This window comes from Fulmarus glacialis, unplaced genomic scaffold (genome assembly GCF_000690835.1).
Source record: "Fulmarus glacialis isolate BGI_N327 unplaced genomic scaffold, ASM69083v1 scaffold1802, whole genome shotgun sequence".
Classification (NCBI taxonomy): domain Eukaryota; kingdom Metazoa; phylum Chordata; class Aves; order Procellariiformes; family Procellariidae; genus Fulmarus; species Fulmarus glacialis.
The window spans coordinates 11,147-30,458 of NW_009199551.1; the positions used below are offsets into that span (position 1 = coordinate 11,147).

At 41.6% G+C, this 19,312-nt stretch overlaps 1 protein-coding gene across 1 annotated transcript in view; it reads right to left on the minus strand.

Moving 5' to 3' along the window:
- ADCY9 (adenylate cyclase 9) overlaps positions 1–19,312 on the minus strand; it is a gene marked incomplete at both ends in the record, with an annotated part of 80,111 nt that overhangs the window by 6,877 nt on the left and 53,922 nt on the right. Inside the window, 3 exons of the mRNA XM_009573281.1 lie at positions 7,261–7,469; positions 10,462–10,564; positions 14,930–15,147. Coding sequence (XP_009571576.1) covers positions 7,261–7,469; positions 10,462–10,564; positions 14,930–15,147 — 530 coding nt within the window. The remainder of the gene's footprint in view (positions 1–7,260; positions 7,470–10,461; positions 10,565–14,929; positions 15,148–19,312) is intronic.

The window sequence follows — 19,312 nt, forward strand, 5'->3', positions numbered from 1 at the left end:
AGGAGTGTGGGCTGAGCGCTGGCACCCTCGGCAGGCAGCAGAGCCTGAGAAGCAGTTGCGCTGAGCACCTCGGAGGCCAGCTGGCAGCTGACGCGCTCCTCCGCTCGCCTGTTGGTATCTATCATAGCAACCCACTTGGCTCCGCACAAGGCATGCGGGAAGGAACGGTTCTTGCCTCAAGCTGCTGATAAAACGACGGCCCAAACCTGTGAAGTGCTGAAGGAGCCAACTGGAAGAGCTCTGGAGAGCAGCTTAACGGAGATACTTCTCAAATGAGAGCATTTCTAATTGTTAAAACAAATAAGGAAAGGTAAAAGGATGCTTAGCGCTCGAGGACATTGCATAGAGAACTATTCTTTATCTACAGAAGAAAATCCTCCGGATAACTTGCTTCTTTAAGCTCAAAAACATTAGTCACTCTAGAAAAATTGCAACTGCTGTTCAAGTTTCTAATTGTTTTTATGAAGACATAAAAAGGTAACGTAGTACAGTTAGCTTCATTCAAAGCCATTTCGTTGTGGATGTATGTAATTATCAGCATTGGTCTGGGCAGGTAATTCTGCTATTGTAACAGTGGACTACAGCAGAGCCCAAACAGCAAACAATTAGTATGTTTTTGAACAGAAATGCTCATAGCTAAAAAAAAGAAAAGTATAAATACAACATACACTAAATATGAAATTCACAATCTCCAAAGTTACACAAATTATTCCATATTACCTGTATCTTTTAAATGAGAAAAGCTATCCACTGATTTTTTAACACTGTTGTCTAAAACACAAGGTACTATGCTGGATGAATGCCTGATACAAAACAGGATAAATTTAAACTTCTTTATGTGAATTTGACACTTATTCCACACCTTTAAATATGTATTGTTTATGAATTATATTTTAATTCTCTGGACTAGACTTCTGTGAATTTTGTGACCTCAAGCATTTTTTTGAAGCTTCAAGAGCTCTTCTCTAATTTAATATATTAAAATCTGGAAATTATACTTAAATGCATAGAAAAAGATAAATTTGGGATGGAAAACGCTGTTATACATCAGGAAGCCACGAGAGGGTGCTCACAGATTTGTTAGTTCCTAGTTTAATGGACTTCCATTTACAGCAAAAATTATAGCTATATTCCACCATAGAAAAGACTTTCCAACAAAGCACAGAAACTAAAAATTTGTATATAAAGCAAAATCAAATTTAAAAAAGCTCTACAGAGTAAGAATTGGGTTTTCTAAAGAGTCATATACTGTCCTAACTCAGTTGCCTCTAACATCAGTGACAGAACTATCCCCGTCTTCAGTGGCAGCCAAGTCCGCCCAGTATCGAGTACTTCTGAAAATGCCACCCAAGTTCATGCCTCTAAAAATAAAGTTCAATTCTCCCAAAGCCTACGAATTAGGATTAACATTTACAAGGCTGATCTGTGAGAACGGAAACTGCATTGGGCTCCAAGGCAGAGCACCCCCGGGCGAAACTACGTTCCCCATGCCATCCCCCGTGGCAGCGGGGTGGAGAGCCAGGAGAAGGCAGATCAGCGACACCTCTGCCCACGCTCTGCGTGATCTCCCATGTCGCTCCCATGGAGGCTGGCACAGAAACCAGCTCTGTGGCACGCAAAGCGTGGCAGATACCCAGTGCAGCTCATGTCTCTCACCCCAACCCACACAACAGGGACTCCATGGTGCAGAAAGCTTTTTTAATTTTTTTTTTTTTTTTTTTGCCAAGCCTCCATGCCAGGACAAATTCTTATGGGAACTATAGCAACAAATCCACCAGTGAACCCGATCAGTTAATCCTGTAATGAGGACGCTTCTTTATTTAGGCAGCTGCAAATTCCAGGACAACGCCACATTTCTCGTGATAATGTTTACCTTCTTGCATTGATTTTTTTTTTTTCAGTCCAGTATTTATCACAATGCTCTGCACTCTGGAATTAAAACGACTGAAATCTCATCCTTCACAAAACAGCGAAAGCCTGTGAATACAGCACAACCCTCCCATCGCAGGAAGAAGTGCATTAAATCCAGACAGCAATGAGAGCTGCAGACAGATTTAATGGCTACAGGGCAGTATCAGTAAATAACGCAGTGTCAGTGGGTAGCTCAACAGGGCTTAAATGCTAAAGCATCCAAGATGTTTACACAAGCTGGAGTTCAAATTAGTAACTTTGACATAAATGATTAATGGGTAATGGAGAATGTTACCATCATTTTTGTATTTACTGGCAGTTTAAAATCAATTCCCATAGTTCAAATCAAAAGCTTTTGGCACAGCAGCAATTTGGTGGGATATTAAATACCAAAGTCGCAGATGTTAGAAATAAGTAAAGGCAAACAGAATACATTGTTTTTCCTTGCATCAGTACTCTGTATCAGTCATGTTAACGGAACGGGTTCATTAAGCTCTAGTTGCAGAAAACAATTTCTGTTTCTGGTCATTAGGAGTGTAAGAAGATCCAACTGGTTGGCCACAGGGTCTCAGCTGTGGACAGACTGTGGGTGTTACTTCAGCCAGCCCTGGGAAGGTGAAGTACCAGGCACAGGGCAGTTTTGCTTAGTCAGGCAACAACACTTTCCCATTCTACTGTTTTGATTGTACTTGCTTGCTTTCTTCATCCAGAAAATATTTTTTTGCCTTCTAGAAAGGTACTTCTGAATTCATGAAGCAACTTATCAAGTGCTCCCACCTCTCGCTCTTTTGAACAGGGCTGAAATATCCACTATTCTGGCCTCATCTCTTCACTCAGAAGTCTTCACTGAAGGGTGCTATCAAAAGCAACACTCTTTTTTTTAAACAAACTTATTTATAACAGGTTTTACTCGAGAACAAGAACTCGATGTCAAAAGTATCTACTTAACAAAAATCCTGTATTTACTGCTAAAATAGTGGGCAGATGTCTTTTACCTGTATTCCTGCAGAAGCACTCCTAATAATCCCAAGTGAAATCCCACACACTGTTGTATGCTCAATGACATTTCCCAAGGTATTTTTATAAAATAGCAGAACTTTAGGACCTCTTACACTTCAACCGAGCTCATGAAAGTCAAAGTAGTCACATTTCAAGTGGGCAGAAGGACATTCTTTCACTACATTTACAGAACAGGAGATGACATCTTCCACGTGCTTACAAATGAAGCACCACTTTTTGCGTGCAGCTTTATACAATTAATTTTAGAGTGGCACTTGCGATAACAGTGGGATCCTCATCTATAGATACTCCAATAATTTATTATCAGACACTTCAGAGGAATCAAAACATCCTTCTCCCTTGTAAGCCCTGCTCCATGAGTTCTTCTGCTCTTCTAGAACTTAAAAGTTTTAACTCGTTTCTCATTGTACAGGCAGCGATAGTGCTCTCCTCTCCCACTCCTGCAGCTGGACTAAGGGTCTTAGCCACACAAGCTGTAGCGAGTACTTCCTAGGCTGAGTCCTGGATTCAATTAAAAGTTAGACTGATTTAAAGGCTGGGTGTTTCACATCACGATAATGAAAATACAATGAGAAACTTAGGCAAGAATTTTCTGGTCCTAAAATAATCCCTTTTCCTGAAATTCTGGGATTGTGCCCAGCATTGTAGTCCAATCTCCTCCCTTAAGATATCTCGGTGGTATTCGGTGATTGTCATTTGGGATGACATTTCTGCACAGGAAGTTCTGCACCGTTTCTATGCACAACGAGTGGTCAGAATGAGCAGTCTTCACTGTGAAGAGGATTTGAAGAGGAAAAAGGCGATTTTCTTCTTTCTGCTCAAGGGAACTGTACAGAACTGTGTGCCTCAGCTTGTGGAGACCAGAATGGCCCAAAAGTGTATTTTAAATTCAAAACAAAAAAAACCCTCCAAGCCAGAACAGATACCTTTTCCTAAAAAAGTCCCCCCCAAATACGCCATTGCCATTACACTTAAAACTGCAAACCTACCAGAAAGCTTCTGAGCTTTTCATCTACAAAGACTGCTCTTTTTCGGTGTATAGTATGAGGCTATTTTCAAGAAGGTACCCTGGGTAAGATCTACTCAGATCTGAGATGATCCTGTTTTGTACTTTAAGAGATTTACTGAAGTGTTACCTTACATGCAATGATCAGAGGTAAGCCAAATACAAATTATACCTCATTAGTAGAGGAAAGATCACGAATGTGAGCCCATGACAGCAAGTTCCTGAGAACCAATTGCATGTAACTGTGGAGTAAGTACAGAGCGATTTGTAGACACTTCCCTCCCACCAAAAGAAAGGAGCAACACATCTCTCACTTGCTCCAGAAGCAAGAGATACCTGGTGACTTGATTCCTATGTCCCTGCTCCTCAACTGCCGTTTGACAGAGGGCAGGGAAGGGCAGCAATCGCTTATCCCATCCAGCGATTCCTGTTTCCCAAACTAACCATGAGAATTTGTGGGGTCTTGAGATTCATGGTCACCTTGACTCGGATGAATGCAGCAAGTGCTAGTGACCACCGATCCTCCGCACCCAAAGTAGCTGTGCAGGAATTGCAATATTCCCTGCATGCCCAAACCTCCTGCGAGCGCCTGTTAGGATAAAGACACTCCTGCATGCTGTCAGTACAGTGTTTATTGAGAATCTGTTACTACTACACCAGGTGGAACTATGTGAGTTTTGATGGCTGGCTACAAGTGTTCTCCACAATGTGAGATGTTTCTCAACCTGTTTTTCAAATCAGAATTAAGCACAAAAGAATGATTCATATTAAAAAATATATACTTCTAAGACTTAGGAGTCATCCTGAAACACTTGCTTTTTAAATCCCACTGACTTTAAATGAGGCATCTAAGCCAGCTTAGTAAGTAAAATGTGGGCTTTAAGCCAACATAGTCTCATGAAAATATTAGAAATGTCAGTGGCAAAACCAAATAGTGTTAAGAAAACATTATAAAGCCACTTAAACTCACCTCGGTAATGGCCCAGGCTCACTACCAGACAGCATGGCTCTCAATATAGTGCTGCAATGAAGCTAAACCTCTGTACAGCCATACACAGCTCAGAAAGACAAAACCACTTCGTAAATTTTTGACTATATAGATAGCATATTGAAAACAACAATTTTCCTTCTCCTTAAGAAACCCATAAACCACCAATTACAGGACTGAAACAAAACCTTATGTACCTACGCATAAAAATTTCTAAGATTATAGCAATATTTTTTTATAAATGTTCAAAGTAAGAAAATGCAAATGCAATGTAGCATTGGAAAAACAAGTGGGAACAATAATGAATTTAAAAATACTAAAATGGAGTATTTTGATAAGGTACCTGCAAGGTGAATGAACACAAATTTTCTCCAAACATATCTGGATAGCAGAAACCAGCTCTTCTGCAAAGTGGTGGTTGAGTTGTTCAGAGCTGAGCAAACTCAAGGATACAATGCCATGGCCACCAAACCCAGACTACCTGCTCACTGCTGCCTTCCTACTCTCCTGCCTAGTGCGATGAAAGAGCTGCCCGGGCACATTAAACTGACAAAAAACCCTTCCCCCCCACCCAAGAGAGAGTACAGAAACTGTTCTGCAAAGGGGAAAACGCATTTCTGGTGCAAGAGAGAGGACAGAGCAACAGTTAATCCAGTTTAGGATGCACTGGAATGACAGTCCTACCAGTTCAACCATTTCCCAGTACTGGTCTTAACACTTTCTGAATTTCTAGATTTTCTAAAAACTCCAGAACTACAATACTATTCAAATTGCAACAATCAAACACATGTGTTAAGAAATACTATCCTTAAAAGCATTTCCACTGTTCATAAATTACATCTCTTTACTCCTAAATGCCAGCTTTCAGGTAAACATGCTTGCATACGTTTATATGCACACTGAGTTACAAGCTTGCTTCAGTGACTAAAGTACTAATTTAGTGTTTTTCACCTTGACCCTGAAAAGTTAAGAGTGCGAGCTCTTGTTTTTTTTGGAACAACAGCAGAATTGCTTCTAACTTGCAATCACAAAAGCATTTTAACTTACACCACATAGATTTGCAGAACTACAAGTGAGGACACACGTTTCCACACACCACCCTTATAACATGCTCTTGTGTCAGAAGGAAGTGCAGTGAAAACGGGGGATGAGGAGGGCAGAATAAACTTGCTCTCACAAGTACAGACAAACAAACAACTTATTATTGGGTCCATCATCTGGGTTAATGACAGGTTACAGGTGGTATCTGTATAAATCAGACAACACACCCAGGAGAGCACGAGCTTTACTGAATGCACGTACAACTGCAATCTTCTGCTACACTTGAATGTGTTAGTAACTCCAGCGTGCCTGGGGGAAACCCCAAGTTATGTAGGAACCGCACAGTAACCGCTCGCTGACTAGTTACAAATGCCAGGGTGAGGCCCACAAGTGTCCTAGAAGTCCAGAACGTATCCTCTGGGTGACCGGGTACCAATCAGGAATGTTAAATATCAGTTATCTGCAGCCAAGCCTCACCGCCAAGGGCACAGGAGAGGTTGAGGTACAGCGGTCGCAGGGACACATTTAAGAATTCAGGGACTGGGGATTCTTTGCTGTGGGTTGCGAAGAGGCAGCGTGGGGGCTGGCACTGCCGAGCACAGTGCTGCAAAGCCGCCCGTTCTGCAGGGACAAACTAGTGCCCCTTCCCTTCTCAAGCAGCAGCTGACTGTCACACAGCCCGGGACTCGGGGGAAATGCTGAACTCCAATTATGTGTCAAACAGAGAAAACACAAACTATTTGAATATTAAACCCATGAGACTTGCAATAGAGATCATTAAGAAAACTAATTCTGTACAGATGCAATGTGACTTTCGCATTTTTTTTATTTTTTATTTTTTGAGAAAAGGACTGCTCTTTGCATTTCTGATAAATTATTTCAGTTTTAACACCAGAATGGCGTACTTTTATCTAGGAATTTAAAGGTGGGGATTTCTTTTTGAAGGACAGATAAAAGTTTTCTGCTTGAATTCCCTCACTCTGATGGCCCTGTGAGGGGAGAAGATATCCAGTTGCATATGGCACCCCAAGGAACAATAAGCAGGGGCAGGCATGGTGTGCAGATTCTGTTTCCTTAAGTGGCCTCTATCGGTCACCTTTCTCTCCTCTAATTTCTGTAGCTAGACCTCTCTGCACAAGATCTGCCGCAAGCCTTCTCGGCTTCACTAACACTGCTCTCCAAATATTACAGACTATCCAAGTGAGTTCCTGGGATGCTGTCAAACAAAATGTTCCCAAGCCAGCCACCATTTCAGTTCTCACCACTATTTCGAGACTTTCTTAGCTTTATTTACCTAATTGAGATGACAAGGGACAGCACCTCTAGCAGGATGGCGATGATGAACACCACGACTGCTGCGGGTGGTGGAGGGGATGCGACCATCCCGTGTTTCAGGAAACACGTGATAGAAAGTATGAGGAAGACTGTGGTGGAGAGGAACACGTCCAGGAGCGAGCTGAAGGTAGCGCTGGCAAATGTCTTCACTGGAGCATTCCTTATAACCTGTGTGGAATACAGGGATTGGGGGAAGGGATGAAAATGAATAAATGCTATTTTGCTGAATTCAACTGTACCATAAACAGCAGCTCACAAAAACAAATAAAGGAATACAGAACTTTTTGCCACTTCATTAATCCAACGTAAGTACTGTTTTAAAACAAGAAACAGAAGAGGTAGTTCAATGGCTATCACAGTTCCCTGTGAATAAGTCTGTGTTGAAAAAAAGCACTGGCAGCACAGCCCCTGGGTCTGGGGTGATTTTTACAGAATATTATGACACAGAAATAAACCATGTGAAAATTGCCTATTCTATGCAAAAAACCATAAAACCCATAATTACTAGCAGATAAAGCTACAGGAAGTTTTCTTCAAGGATTTTCATTTAAAATAATAATAATAAATTTTACAATAAACCTTTTAGCTCCCATGGTTCTTTAAGAAAACCCTCCAAATGCCACTCTACAGAAACAGTTACTTGCCTGTGGCAGAGCTGACATCTCCCTTTCAGACCAGATTAAAAGCAGCAATCGGGACAGTATGTAATCTGAATTGATCAGAGCCCAGGACACCAAGTTCTGTTCTTCCGTAACCCCTTACCACACACTCCCGTCCCATCTTGTCCTGGCCCCAGTGCTCACGCAGCTGCGCTGTGTGCTACTTTGGCCAGTCCAGCTGAAAACTAGATCATGAGCTCTACATCCTGGCTTACTCAGATGAGCCCAGTCTTATGAGTGTTTAAATCTGCCCAAGGGACCACAGAAAGCAAGTTCCAAAGAAAACACAAGAAGTATGTTATCAATATCGCCATGAAGTAGCCCAGTTTCAGTATTCTGGTTTAATCTGGAAATTTCATTTGCTCCTCAGAACACCATCTGCACTCAGCAATATTGGGAAATGAACTTGTTCCTCATTTGTACCTCTCTGCAACCTAATAAATTCAGCTAGCATCATTTCAGTGCCAAAATTACCTTTTAATCTGAACTGTAGCAGAATCCTGTTAGTCCATGCAGAAAGTCACATAAATTGAATTAAGGAAAGCAGCACTGTATCCTAAAGTGACAGCGTTAAGGATGCCCTAACAGTGTTAAGTAGTGCCTTAATTTCCAAACAAGAACAGGCTAAGCAAGCTCTTGGGAAGTGGAGCCGCTTAGAACAATCACAAACCGAGCATGCAGCTGGCACTGTGTAATTAGAGGTGAATTCAGTGGTGTTGGAAGTTACTTTCAGCAACAGTTCACTGCAAGGCAATTAAAGAACCAGCAGTGCTGACAAATCATTTCACTCTCCAAGAGAAGATTTTTTTGTTGCTGTTTTGGACCATGCTAATATTAAGGCTTTAACAGGTTTTTGCCCCAATGCTGCAGAGTTACTATTAGAGAGTGAAGATTCCCATTTCCAGGGAGGTTTACGTAATAATTTTCAAACTAACAGCTTGCCACTAACAAAATGCAAAGACCACCTTCCTGCTACTTCTAAGAATTTCCTACATTAATAGGTCAACCTGTATATGCTTGACTATCACTGCTTTGCTTCTCTTTCCAATCTTTCCATTGGAAAGAACTTGATTTACTATTTTCTGTATAGCTTGTGCAAATTTTGCAGGCTGTATCCCACGGGAAGTTTCTCCCTATTGTTGCTACATCAGCTTTATTCCGAGAGATACCACTGGAATAGAGTGCTGCAGGACGAGTATGGAGTTCCTGAACAAAGTGAACAAACTGGACTGCAACACAACTGGGCTTCCCTTTGTTAAAAAAAAAAAGTGAGATCTCATTTGTAAACACTGGAAAACAAGCAAATAGGGGCTATTGCTAAGGACAATGTGACAACGCTGCCCAGAGCAGAGAGCAGCCCATGAACAGAAAGCAACAAGCAGCAGAAGCAGAAATCCCACCTGCCCTCAGATGTAGGGTGTACCGGGAAGAAAAGAAATCAACACCTACATTTATCATGATGCAATTCTGCCAGATGGATGACCCAAACTACTACTGGAAAGGAAGGGCCCATTCCCCTTCCTGCTGCCGGACACTTACCTTGCACTGGCTCTGGCACTTGCCAACCTCACTGTGAGCTGCTGGTTCAATACAGCAGAAAACAGACCCAGACAGAAAAAGAAAAAGCCCCAAACAGAAAAACAGAACATGAATATTTTATGCTAGGTTAGTAAAATGAACTGGCTCACAGCCGGGAAGCCTGATAAGCACCACAGCCATTAGAAGGAGCAGGGAGAGGAGGAACAAGGAGGGGAGCAAATTCTCAGCTACTCGTGGAAATGCAGCCTCAGTTAGTACTCACACCTAACGTCACTATACATTGTAAACTTAAAACATCTTGCTAGTTCCTATCAACCAGGCAGGAATATCTACTGACATGGAAAGCCTGCAGTACTACTAGCCCCCAAGGAGATTAAGGACTTTTTACACTCAGTGCAGAATCCTGAAGAAGGCACCAAGTTACTCACAATTTACTCGCTGTTCCTTACAATTACACAGTGTTTTGAACTGCCTGTTTCTGAATGCAGCACACTTACAGAACTTATGACATTTGAGTTCAGAGCAGGTTTGGGTTCCACAGGGATAACCATGAGGCTGTGACATGAAGAATCAAATTCAAAGTTATCATTCTCAAAGTTAGGATATTTGATGAGAAGACAAGTAGCATTTGGTCCTTTACTTTCATCTCAGCATGGTTCTCTGGCCTGCCTAAAGCCTTAAAACATTAACCTGAAAATGGAGAAAAGGCAGGTGAGAAGTAATTAGTGTATCTTGGTGGATTTTGAAAATGTATTTCCAGCCTAAATGTTGGACTAGACTCAGGGCACGGCACAAGCCAAGTAAACTGAAAGGAGACTGTTTTCAGAGGCAGCAATACCAAGTAGCAAATCACCTGCGACATTTCATGACCCTTGTCATCAACTGCAATGAAATGTTAAAAACAATGACAGACAGCTGCTTAGACAGATTACAGAAGGAAATTAACACCAGGAGAAACACACCTCTTCCTGATAGCTTGTCCTGTAGGCCATCTCCAAATCCTGATCCAAGAAGTTCAGGCTCAGCTTGTTAATAGGCGGTTTAAAGAAGTAGTCTTTCATGAGGCTAAAGAGAAAAGACGATATCAACATCAGTTTACTCAGCTGTAACTCTTTGGAGCCCCCCGTTCTGTGGTTTCTGTTTCTAGGGACGCTGGTGCTTGGCTTTGAAGTTGCTGTTGCTTTTCTTCGCTCTCGGTCACCGCGGTACCCCCTTATCCACATTACTCGCTCAGTCAGAGGAAGTATTTTACAAAAAAAATGAGAGAGCAAACTTTCATATTTTTAGGAATAGACTAACAAGTCCTTCCAGAAACTTAACAGCTATAACCACAGATGACTACAGATAATTGTAATGTAAGCCCGCAAACAGTAAAGGTTAATTGCTGCTACAGAGGCACAACCTTAGGAGGCACGTGGCTGTGGGTCATTTGTGTCTTATGTGGAATTCTGTTGTTCAAAGCAAGCCAAGGATGACAAAGGTGACAAATGGTTAGAAAAAACCCTGTCCATTTTAGAAAACAGCACTTTCTTGTTATTTCAAAGACGCTAAAATAACACAGTAACTCAAGTGGGAACACTCCCTTAACAATCCGGGCCGCAGAGAAACGGAACCTGAGGAGACAGATTGCTTAAATTTACTTCTGAAACAGAAGATTTGAAATCACCAGAATCGTCCACAAAAGCACTGACAAATAATGAAACCAGCTCACTAGGACTAACGAACCAGGAGGCAGCATCTAACAGAGGGTGTTTATGCACTCCTTCACCTTATCTTCCAGTGTCAGGTGCAGGAAAAAAACACCAAAACCAAACGCAAACATAAAAGAAGCCTCAATCATCAGAAAGTTGTTTCTATTCCCCGCCCTCTGGAGCAAAAATAGAATATTTTTTGAGTTTTACATTAGTTGTAAGAGGTTTATGAAAGAAGTTTTCTAATGACACCTATGACACTTGATCTGCAAACCTTTTCTTTCTCTAGTAGGTGTCAAAGAGCTAAAAGGACTCGACTTAACAGGGCACTGAGTGCTTTGTGCCCGACGGTCGCAGAGTAAGGTCACGCCTGCTTATGCCATTTATTGCTGGGGCAGCCCATCACCCTCTCCTCTGTGCAGTCCTCATCTGAGACTTCAGAACACACGCTCTTGCTATGAACCTCCTCTCATTTTCAAGCAAACAATTCCACTTGTTATTTACAGGGAACGAACTGTTTTTAAAATTGCTGTAGAATGTGAAATGGGGCAGCTTCTTTCCAAGTGCTATTCCTACCTTGAAAACTGCAGCACTGAAACAATTAGATTGGACTATTTTGCAGCTGGTAACTCTTAAGCAAAGACCAGAGAGATGCCCATGAGATCAAATTCCAAGCAGATGAAGAACTGAAAGGTCCAACAGAGCTCTCATCTGTGCCTGAATCCTTTTTGTTTGTTTGTTTATGTTTATTTTGTGTTGGTGTTTTTTTTCTGACCCCTGGCAAAGAGGTTTTTTGGAAGTACAAGCTCCCCAGCACAAGATGGCATGTGGGAAGCATTTTTTTTTCTTGAGATGCAAGACCAACCAAACACACATTCCTAGACTGAAGCTTGAGAAGACAAAAGACTTCAACCATGAACATGGCAAATACTTTATAACCTTTAAACGTTCTGGCCTTAGCCAAAGAGGAAGATCCCAGTTTAGTTGAGTAAACACAGTCAAGTACATTATCTGCTTCCCAGGAGGTGCTGTGCCTCCCCAGCACAAGTGATTGCTGTTTTCCCCAAATCAAGCAAGACTGGGAAGTGGGAGATGAAAGAAACAAACACATTTTAGAAGTATTTAAACAGGAAACTGACCCAAGGAGGGGACGAAGGGCTGCACAGAACCTAGCTCCTGGGGGGAGCTTCACGTTTCCCTGGGACTCTGCTCTGTAAGCCTAAAGATACTGTTTCTAAGTGCTGTCCTGATTAGCGCACGAGTACTTGTTTCTTGTACTTCAAAAGGTTTATAACCTAAGGAATATGTAATTTTTCTTGAAACAAAAATCTAAAAAGCAAAAATCCTTTGAGGGTATCCCCAATGAAATTAAGTTTAAACATTTTGTACTCATACACTATAGTTTTCTTTTAAAATACACAGTAACATGCAGATTACAATGAACAAAGCATGGTATTTTTATAGGGGTTGTAGTAAAGCCAGACTCAAAGCTCAAACTATACAGTTTCCCAAATATACATTATCAAGTTGTAAGAAGACGCAAACTGGTAACTTCCATGAAAAGGATTCTTGTATAATGCAATAATGCAAACTTGCCGCACTAACACTGGCTTTATTATTATTATTTTTAAAGACAACTGGAACTGAGCTCCAAGGTGAAATCTCGGCATACAAGGAGACCGAGGGCCACTCATGAAACTCTCAGCCACACACCTAAACTCTAGAAAGAGGCTGGGAAATGAAAAATATCTCCAGTGTCCAGCATTTCCTCCAGGCTAGCCCTAGGCAGCTTCCTAATGCAGTGTACAGGCTCCTGAATCCTCCCTAGGGCATGTTTAACTCTTCCCAGCTGTACAGGAAGCCTGCGTGATTAACTTATGCACCTTATCACTATATCTGGGTTAGGTACTTTCTGTTAATACAAATTTATATCACAGATCAGAACACCAGAATCGAGCACCACAGTGGAAATGACTGCCCAATGCTAGGGGAAGCTCACACTTTGCTGCTGCTGGATTTGCAGTAACATAAAACCAAAGCAGCAAAACTCCAGTATTACTATTGTGAATGGGGTTTCACGTAAGATGGCCAAAGGGAAGTTCGGACGTTACCCCCCTCCCTGAGAAAACTCAAATTTCCCATTCAAACATCCTCACAGATACTAGATTTGTCGAGACCAACAACATATTATGTTTTACAGTAGGGGATCAAGAATGTTTTTAAAATGACTTACTACATATAACTTCACATTGAGAAATGTTGAAAAGCATTAATGTAAAACGGTAGGCTTAAACCATTTTGCATAGACCTAATTAATCAGAAGATTATTTTTGGAAAATTATGTTTACATGAACTGAACTTAGCAGAGAAGTTTCCCTGGCAACAAGAAATGGCCCACTTAATATGGTAATGATGATATTTAATTGAGACCAAAAAAAAGCTAGGCTTTGACTGATACCAAATCACGGTCCTACTTTTTCCTTTTTCCGGATCAGAAAGAATTATCCGTTCTGTAAGAGGAGGAGGAAAGCAAGAGGAGGAGGAACACAAGAGCTTGAGCTAGGTATCTTCAGCAAACCAGTGGCATAAATTAAGCTACTTCTACAATTTAAAATTTGCAGCATGCTAGTTACATTTTAAACAAAAATCCAATTTGTTTTTGCTGATTTCTGCCAACATTTGGACTTTCCCAATCCTTCTGTCTTCTAATATTTGAAAATATCAGCTAAACACCTATTCTCAACCTCTAATGACAGAACACACATAGAGGGGAAAAAAAGGAATTTAAATTTTAATTGAAGTTGGCCACAGGAGAAAAGTAATCTGAAAAAATCTAGAGAAGAGATTGGAGAGAGATTGGTGTCCCTCCCTCTCACTTCTCCCTGCTTTAATCACGTTTTCAGTTAAGACGACAGCGTCCCTGTTCCAAGCAGCCTGGAGTCTATACGAGCATACAGTTTCAAGGATATTTAGATAAAATACCCCTAATCTGAGTGGAAGCAGTGAAGCAAAAATAAGAATAGCCGTAAATAATAACAAACTCAAGTTATCTGTTTGGTTGATCCCATCAAGTCACTGCCATAACAAGGGAGATATGGTTGTGTGTTTACAAAAATCACACACTACTGAATTTTAAAGAACATATTTTCCTCTGCCCAAAGTAGGTTTTTTTTGTTTGAAACAGAGAGAGAATCTAACTTTACAAAATGCTGTAGGGAGGCAGTAGGTCCATGAGAATTCACTCCTATTAATTCTGCTGCCAAGCCCAGTATGATTTCTAGGCATTAGTTAGTCACACAATGTTATCAGATGTTGTTCTTTTGCTATACAAAAATGAGAGTTTTGTGGTTCAGATTCTATGTTACACTTTTAATTGCAGAGGAAGGTACACACTATGTGCATTAAAAGGACTTTTAAATGTAAAGATAAGAGTTCAACTTCATGACAAGTCATTTAAAGAGTGTTTTTCCTTTTCGAAGACTCAACTGAAGACTGTTCTGATGAAATGATGAAAAACCTGGCTTTACATATTCCTGAGCAGAATGTTTCTAACATCAAATTCCTACTGTAGTTTAAACAGAATATAGACTAAGCTCAGAAAACATACAACATGTTATATGTTAACAATAATTATTGATGTTAGACAACAAGCACACCAATAAAGATAAAGATATGGGACCCCTGTTACTGCCTTCTCTCCTTTATACAATTTTACATTGTACAGCTCGATTTTCCTTACCTGTCTTCTTTAATCACATCCACAAAGTGAGCATCTGTCTTTTCTCTGATGTTTTTGAACCTCAAAGGAAGGAGAGCAGATTGATCCAGACTCACTCCGCCCCATCTGCCTTTCTCTTGCAACATTTCACAAAGCGAGGTTTGACTATTGCTGAGCTTTTCTTCCTGTGGAGGACTCAAAAGTCCATTTTGAGTCTTTGGACTGTGTCCTCCTGGAGCCTGAATGACAGAAAGCAAAACATATATGGGGAACATTAGTGTTTGAGAAAGACAGAAGAGATTTCATGGAGCAAAATTTGAAAGAAGTTCTTCCCTCAACACACTCAGCTTTTACCTGATCACGTCAAAGACCTAACTCCACCTGCCTTGAAGTCATTCACATCTTCTGTAAGTGCACGCCTATTTAGTCTTTCTGCTTTTTATGTACCAAGTTTTCAAGGAGCAGAAAACAAAGTACATTTTCACATACGCAATGAAGACCAACTACAAGCCCAAATTTCATTCACGCATCTTAAGGTCAAGATTCTTCTAAAAAGTTTTTTAAATACCTACTTAAACTCTGCTATCTTTCCACAGGTCATGAGACAACTTACTCTGCCAGCCCTTGCTGATCTCTTCCACTGACCACTACAGCCCTGCTGCTTTCCCAGACAGCTTCCTCCGTTCTCCTACCTGTGGGAACAGCCCTTTTGTACGTCTCATCATTCTACAAAAAAAATTATCCTGCAAATTAAACTATGTTTTCTTCACTGGCTAAGACATACTTCTTCCTCTTCGTTTTCTTTTGCCTTTGTATTAATTAATACTGCATTTTCAAATTTTGACACCAGCTTGCAACACAGCTTAGGTACACAGTATTATCAATTCTGTTTTCATTCGAGAACACAAATTACTTTCAACCAAAATTATTCTATTTTCATGGAGTTCTTTCTTTTACATTTTATTTGACCTAGACCAATATGCACCGAAGCAATTACAAAAAACAATTAGACAACTAAATATGGTTAGAATAAAAATGAACTGCAGTTAGTCAGGATCATTTTCAAATGCAAACATGTATCAGACTTAGCATATTTGAATGCTCATCTCCCCCCTCCATGTCTTATCATTTATCACGTATCATTTATCCTCATCCTGAAACCCACTCATGACAGAAGTTTCTTCATTTCTGCCTGTACAGCAGTCAGCACAGCAGTGACAAGCTCCTCCAGAAGACTATTCTTGGATGCCACCGCAGTGACCATAAATAAATACCATAAATATCATCACCACCCCAACCATGCACTGAAATATGTTACTTAGATTGTAAAATCAACTTAGTTAAAGTTAAGAAATAGCTGGTTTCTGGCTGCCCATGCAAAATTAATTCAACCTCCTTGTGTATCTATCCTGTAAAGCAAATAAGGCACATGAATATAGGCAGGTATAATTAAAGGTGCGGACACAACCAGTGAAGATACAAGACTAATGGAGCAGCAGGAGAATGTCACCTTGTGCAGGGAAGAGTCAGAAAGCACTCGGGCTTGGCTCCCTGTCACTGCCAAGACCTCAAGAGCTAAAGTCACAACAAGGTGTGTTGGAATGGTTCCCTGGAGCTACAGGAAAAGCAGGAGGAAGGTGGGCTGTGCTTCCCCTTCCTCCCCCCTGGGAGGGAGGCAGGATCCCCACCCCGCGGGCTGCCCCGATGGAGGTGTGAGCCCCTAGAGCCACGTGCTGGGAGCCAGGAGATGAAAGGATTCCCAGTCTAGTCCCTCCTACCACTCACAACAGTTGTTTTGGCAGCTTGCAGGTGCTCACAGCCCAGTGACAGCAGCTGACAAAGTAGAATAGGAAATTTAGTAGTTACCTTGGTACGCTGCCAATCTTTTGCTAAAGAACGTAATCAACAGAAGAGAAAGGTGATTTCAGCAACACATATCTCAGCAAAAGCAGAGCAACAACTCTTGGACCAGATAAGCGCTTGCGTATGACAGAAGGGCACTCTCCTGGTAAGCCAGAGGCACAAGAACTTCTCACATAAACGTTCACCAGCTTCTTTTCTATGGGAAAATGTTCAGCAGCTTCAGAGCGAGTCCTCCTGCAACCGTAACAGGTTATCTAGCCTACCCAGAGGGAACACGGCTATGGAGCACAAGACGCACTGCAGTGCCAGGGTAACCTCTCTGTTTTTGGATGAGGAGTGCTAACAAAGGCAAACCAAAGAGAACTGTCCAACAAGTTGCTACAAGAGAAGGGTCTTCATTGTTTGTTTGTTTTTTTTTTTAATTCATGCTAAAGATTATATTTGCTCAGAGCACTTCCCAGAACAACTTGAGGCCTAAAAAAAAATGAAGGTCATAGTTACCACCTTTTTTTTTTTTCCTGGTAAAGAATTTTTCTCCTTTTCCTTACCCCTGCAGCAGATGTCGTTACTTGAAAAGCAGTAACGGAGAGAACACAATTTTTGCCATGAGCAGCTCAAGTAAAAGCTACGGACTCCTGTGCACTGTTTGCTTTCCCTGTCTGTTCTTCAAGTTCATCTGAAGAATGCAGTGAAAATTTCTGCTCTTTCAGAGAAGGTCAGCATGGACTTCTCTTGGCCTTTTCTCTTTAGCTCCTTGGCAAAGGCTCAAATCCCTAAGAAAATTCTTCCCTTCAGTCAGCTCAAGGTTTTCCTGTGCTGTCTCCACTCTGTTAATCTTAACAGGAGGGGATTAGAGTGTGAACCTGCTTGTGTGGTAAGGAGAAAATCCCTATTTATTAAATGTTGTTAGCTCCAACGTTACTGTGCTTTCTGATGGCAACAGGCTGTACAGGGTTTTCTGAGCACTCAGCGATTTGATGTACTATGTGACAGTTTCCTCTCATCAAGAGACAGGGAGGCTCCGGAGGCTGTTGGGACCCACAGAGGGCCAAGGACACAGCTAATATCATTAACATTCCCTAAAGACAGGGGACATGAGTGCTGCAGGGCCAGGTGCAGAGATGTGGCATGGGATGGGTACAGACTCCAGAGATGGGTAGAGGGAGCTTGTGGCTCTTCTTCCCAAGAAAGCTGAGACTGCAGAGAAGATTTGGAAATCAAAGGCCACGGCAACTTTGTGCATGCAGCTGTTCTTTAAGCTTTCAGTTAATCCCAGAGTTACTGGTAGCCACTTAACTGGTCCAATTTTTGACTTAGCAATAACTAAAGCAAATCAAAGAAGGACAAGTGATTTGGTCTCCACTAGCATGTTTCTTCCGGTGAGATTAGGGACATTTTATTCAGCACTGTACAGACCTCTTTTAAGCAAGGTTAGATGACTTGCTGATTAACACACATGAAGCTAATACAGCTGTAGTAGGAAGAAACTTAAAGGATAATTCTGATGAAGGCAACATATGACACAAGGCAGTTGGTACCTAAGGAAAATCTCTGTTTGCAGTCGGTTCCTGGAGATCCCTGGCACGTGGGCAGAGGCAGCCTGGGGAAGAAGCATCTCACACATACCATCTTGGCAGGCTGCGTACATCTCCCACAATGTTTTCTGTCTTAAAGATCTCATGCTGTTCCGAGACCAGTACCTGCTGGCCACTCTGCTCTATCTCCCTCAGAGCTGAAGGGATTATTATTTTATTTATTTCTTAGGCTGTTTCCTAGGAACCTTGGCATACAACGTGGTCTACTGTGTTACAAACCATTTCAGTCCAGTACAGTAAGGCAGCCCCTGCTTCTGAGCTTACAATTTAAGCATAGGAGACAACAGGTCAAATACAGGCAGAGAGCAGAGGGACAAACACGGATTAATGTAGTAGCTCATAGTAGAATAAATGCTGGCAAGTTTTCCCATTAGCTCTATATGCGAGATGAGTTGTAAAGACAGATATGAAGAAAACAACCAAGACAGCTATCTCTGAATGTGTTTATAAAATGATTCTCCCCAACAAGGGAAAGCACAAAACTTATCTGAAAATATAACAATCAGGTGATGAGCACTGGTATCCAGTCTGCATTTTGGCGGGAGCTTAACATTCAGGAAGGAGCGAGAGGCGACAGGCAGAGCAGGGAGGCTACGAAGGCCAGGAACAAGACGACAAATAGGCACCGCCTGGTATTGCAGAGGAAGTAGGTGCCCTCAGTGAGAACATCTAAGCAACAGGCAAGGAAAGCAATCTTGGCAGCAGCACGCTCAATATGTAAGACGCTGTATTTGTCGGTCAGAAAAAAAGATGCAAACTGACTTAGATGCTGTGAATTTCAGCTGTGCGCGTGAACAGGAATGACTCTGTCTTAGCTTAGAGCTACGATGCAGAAGACATTGGCAAGACATAGGTGTAACTTGTGCCTAGGCGACACACAGCCAACTGGTGTAAGGGATGGAGAGCGTGGTAGTGGTGTTTGTGCCTCTTTCTTCATGTAGCCTCA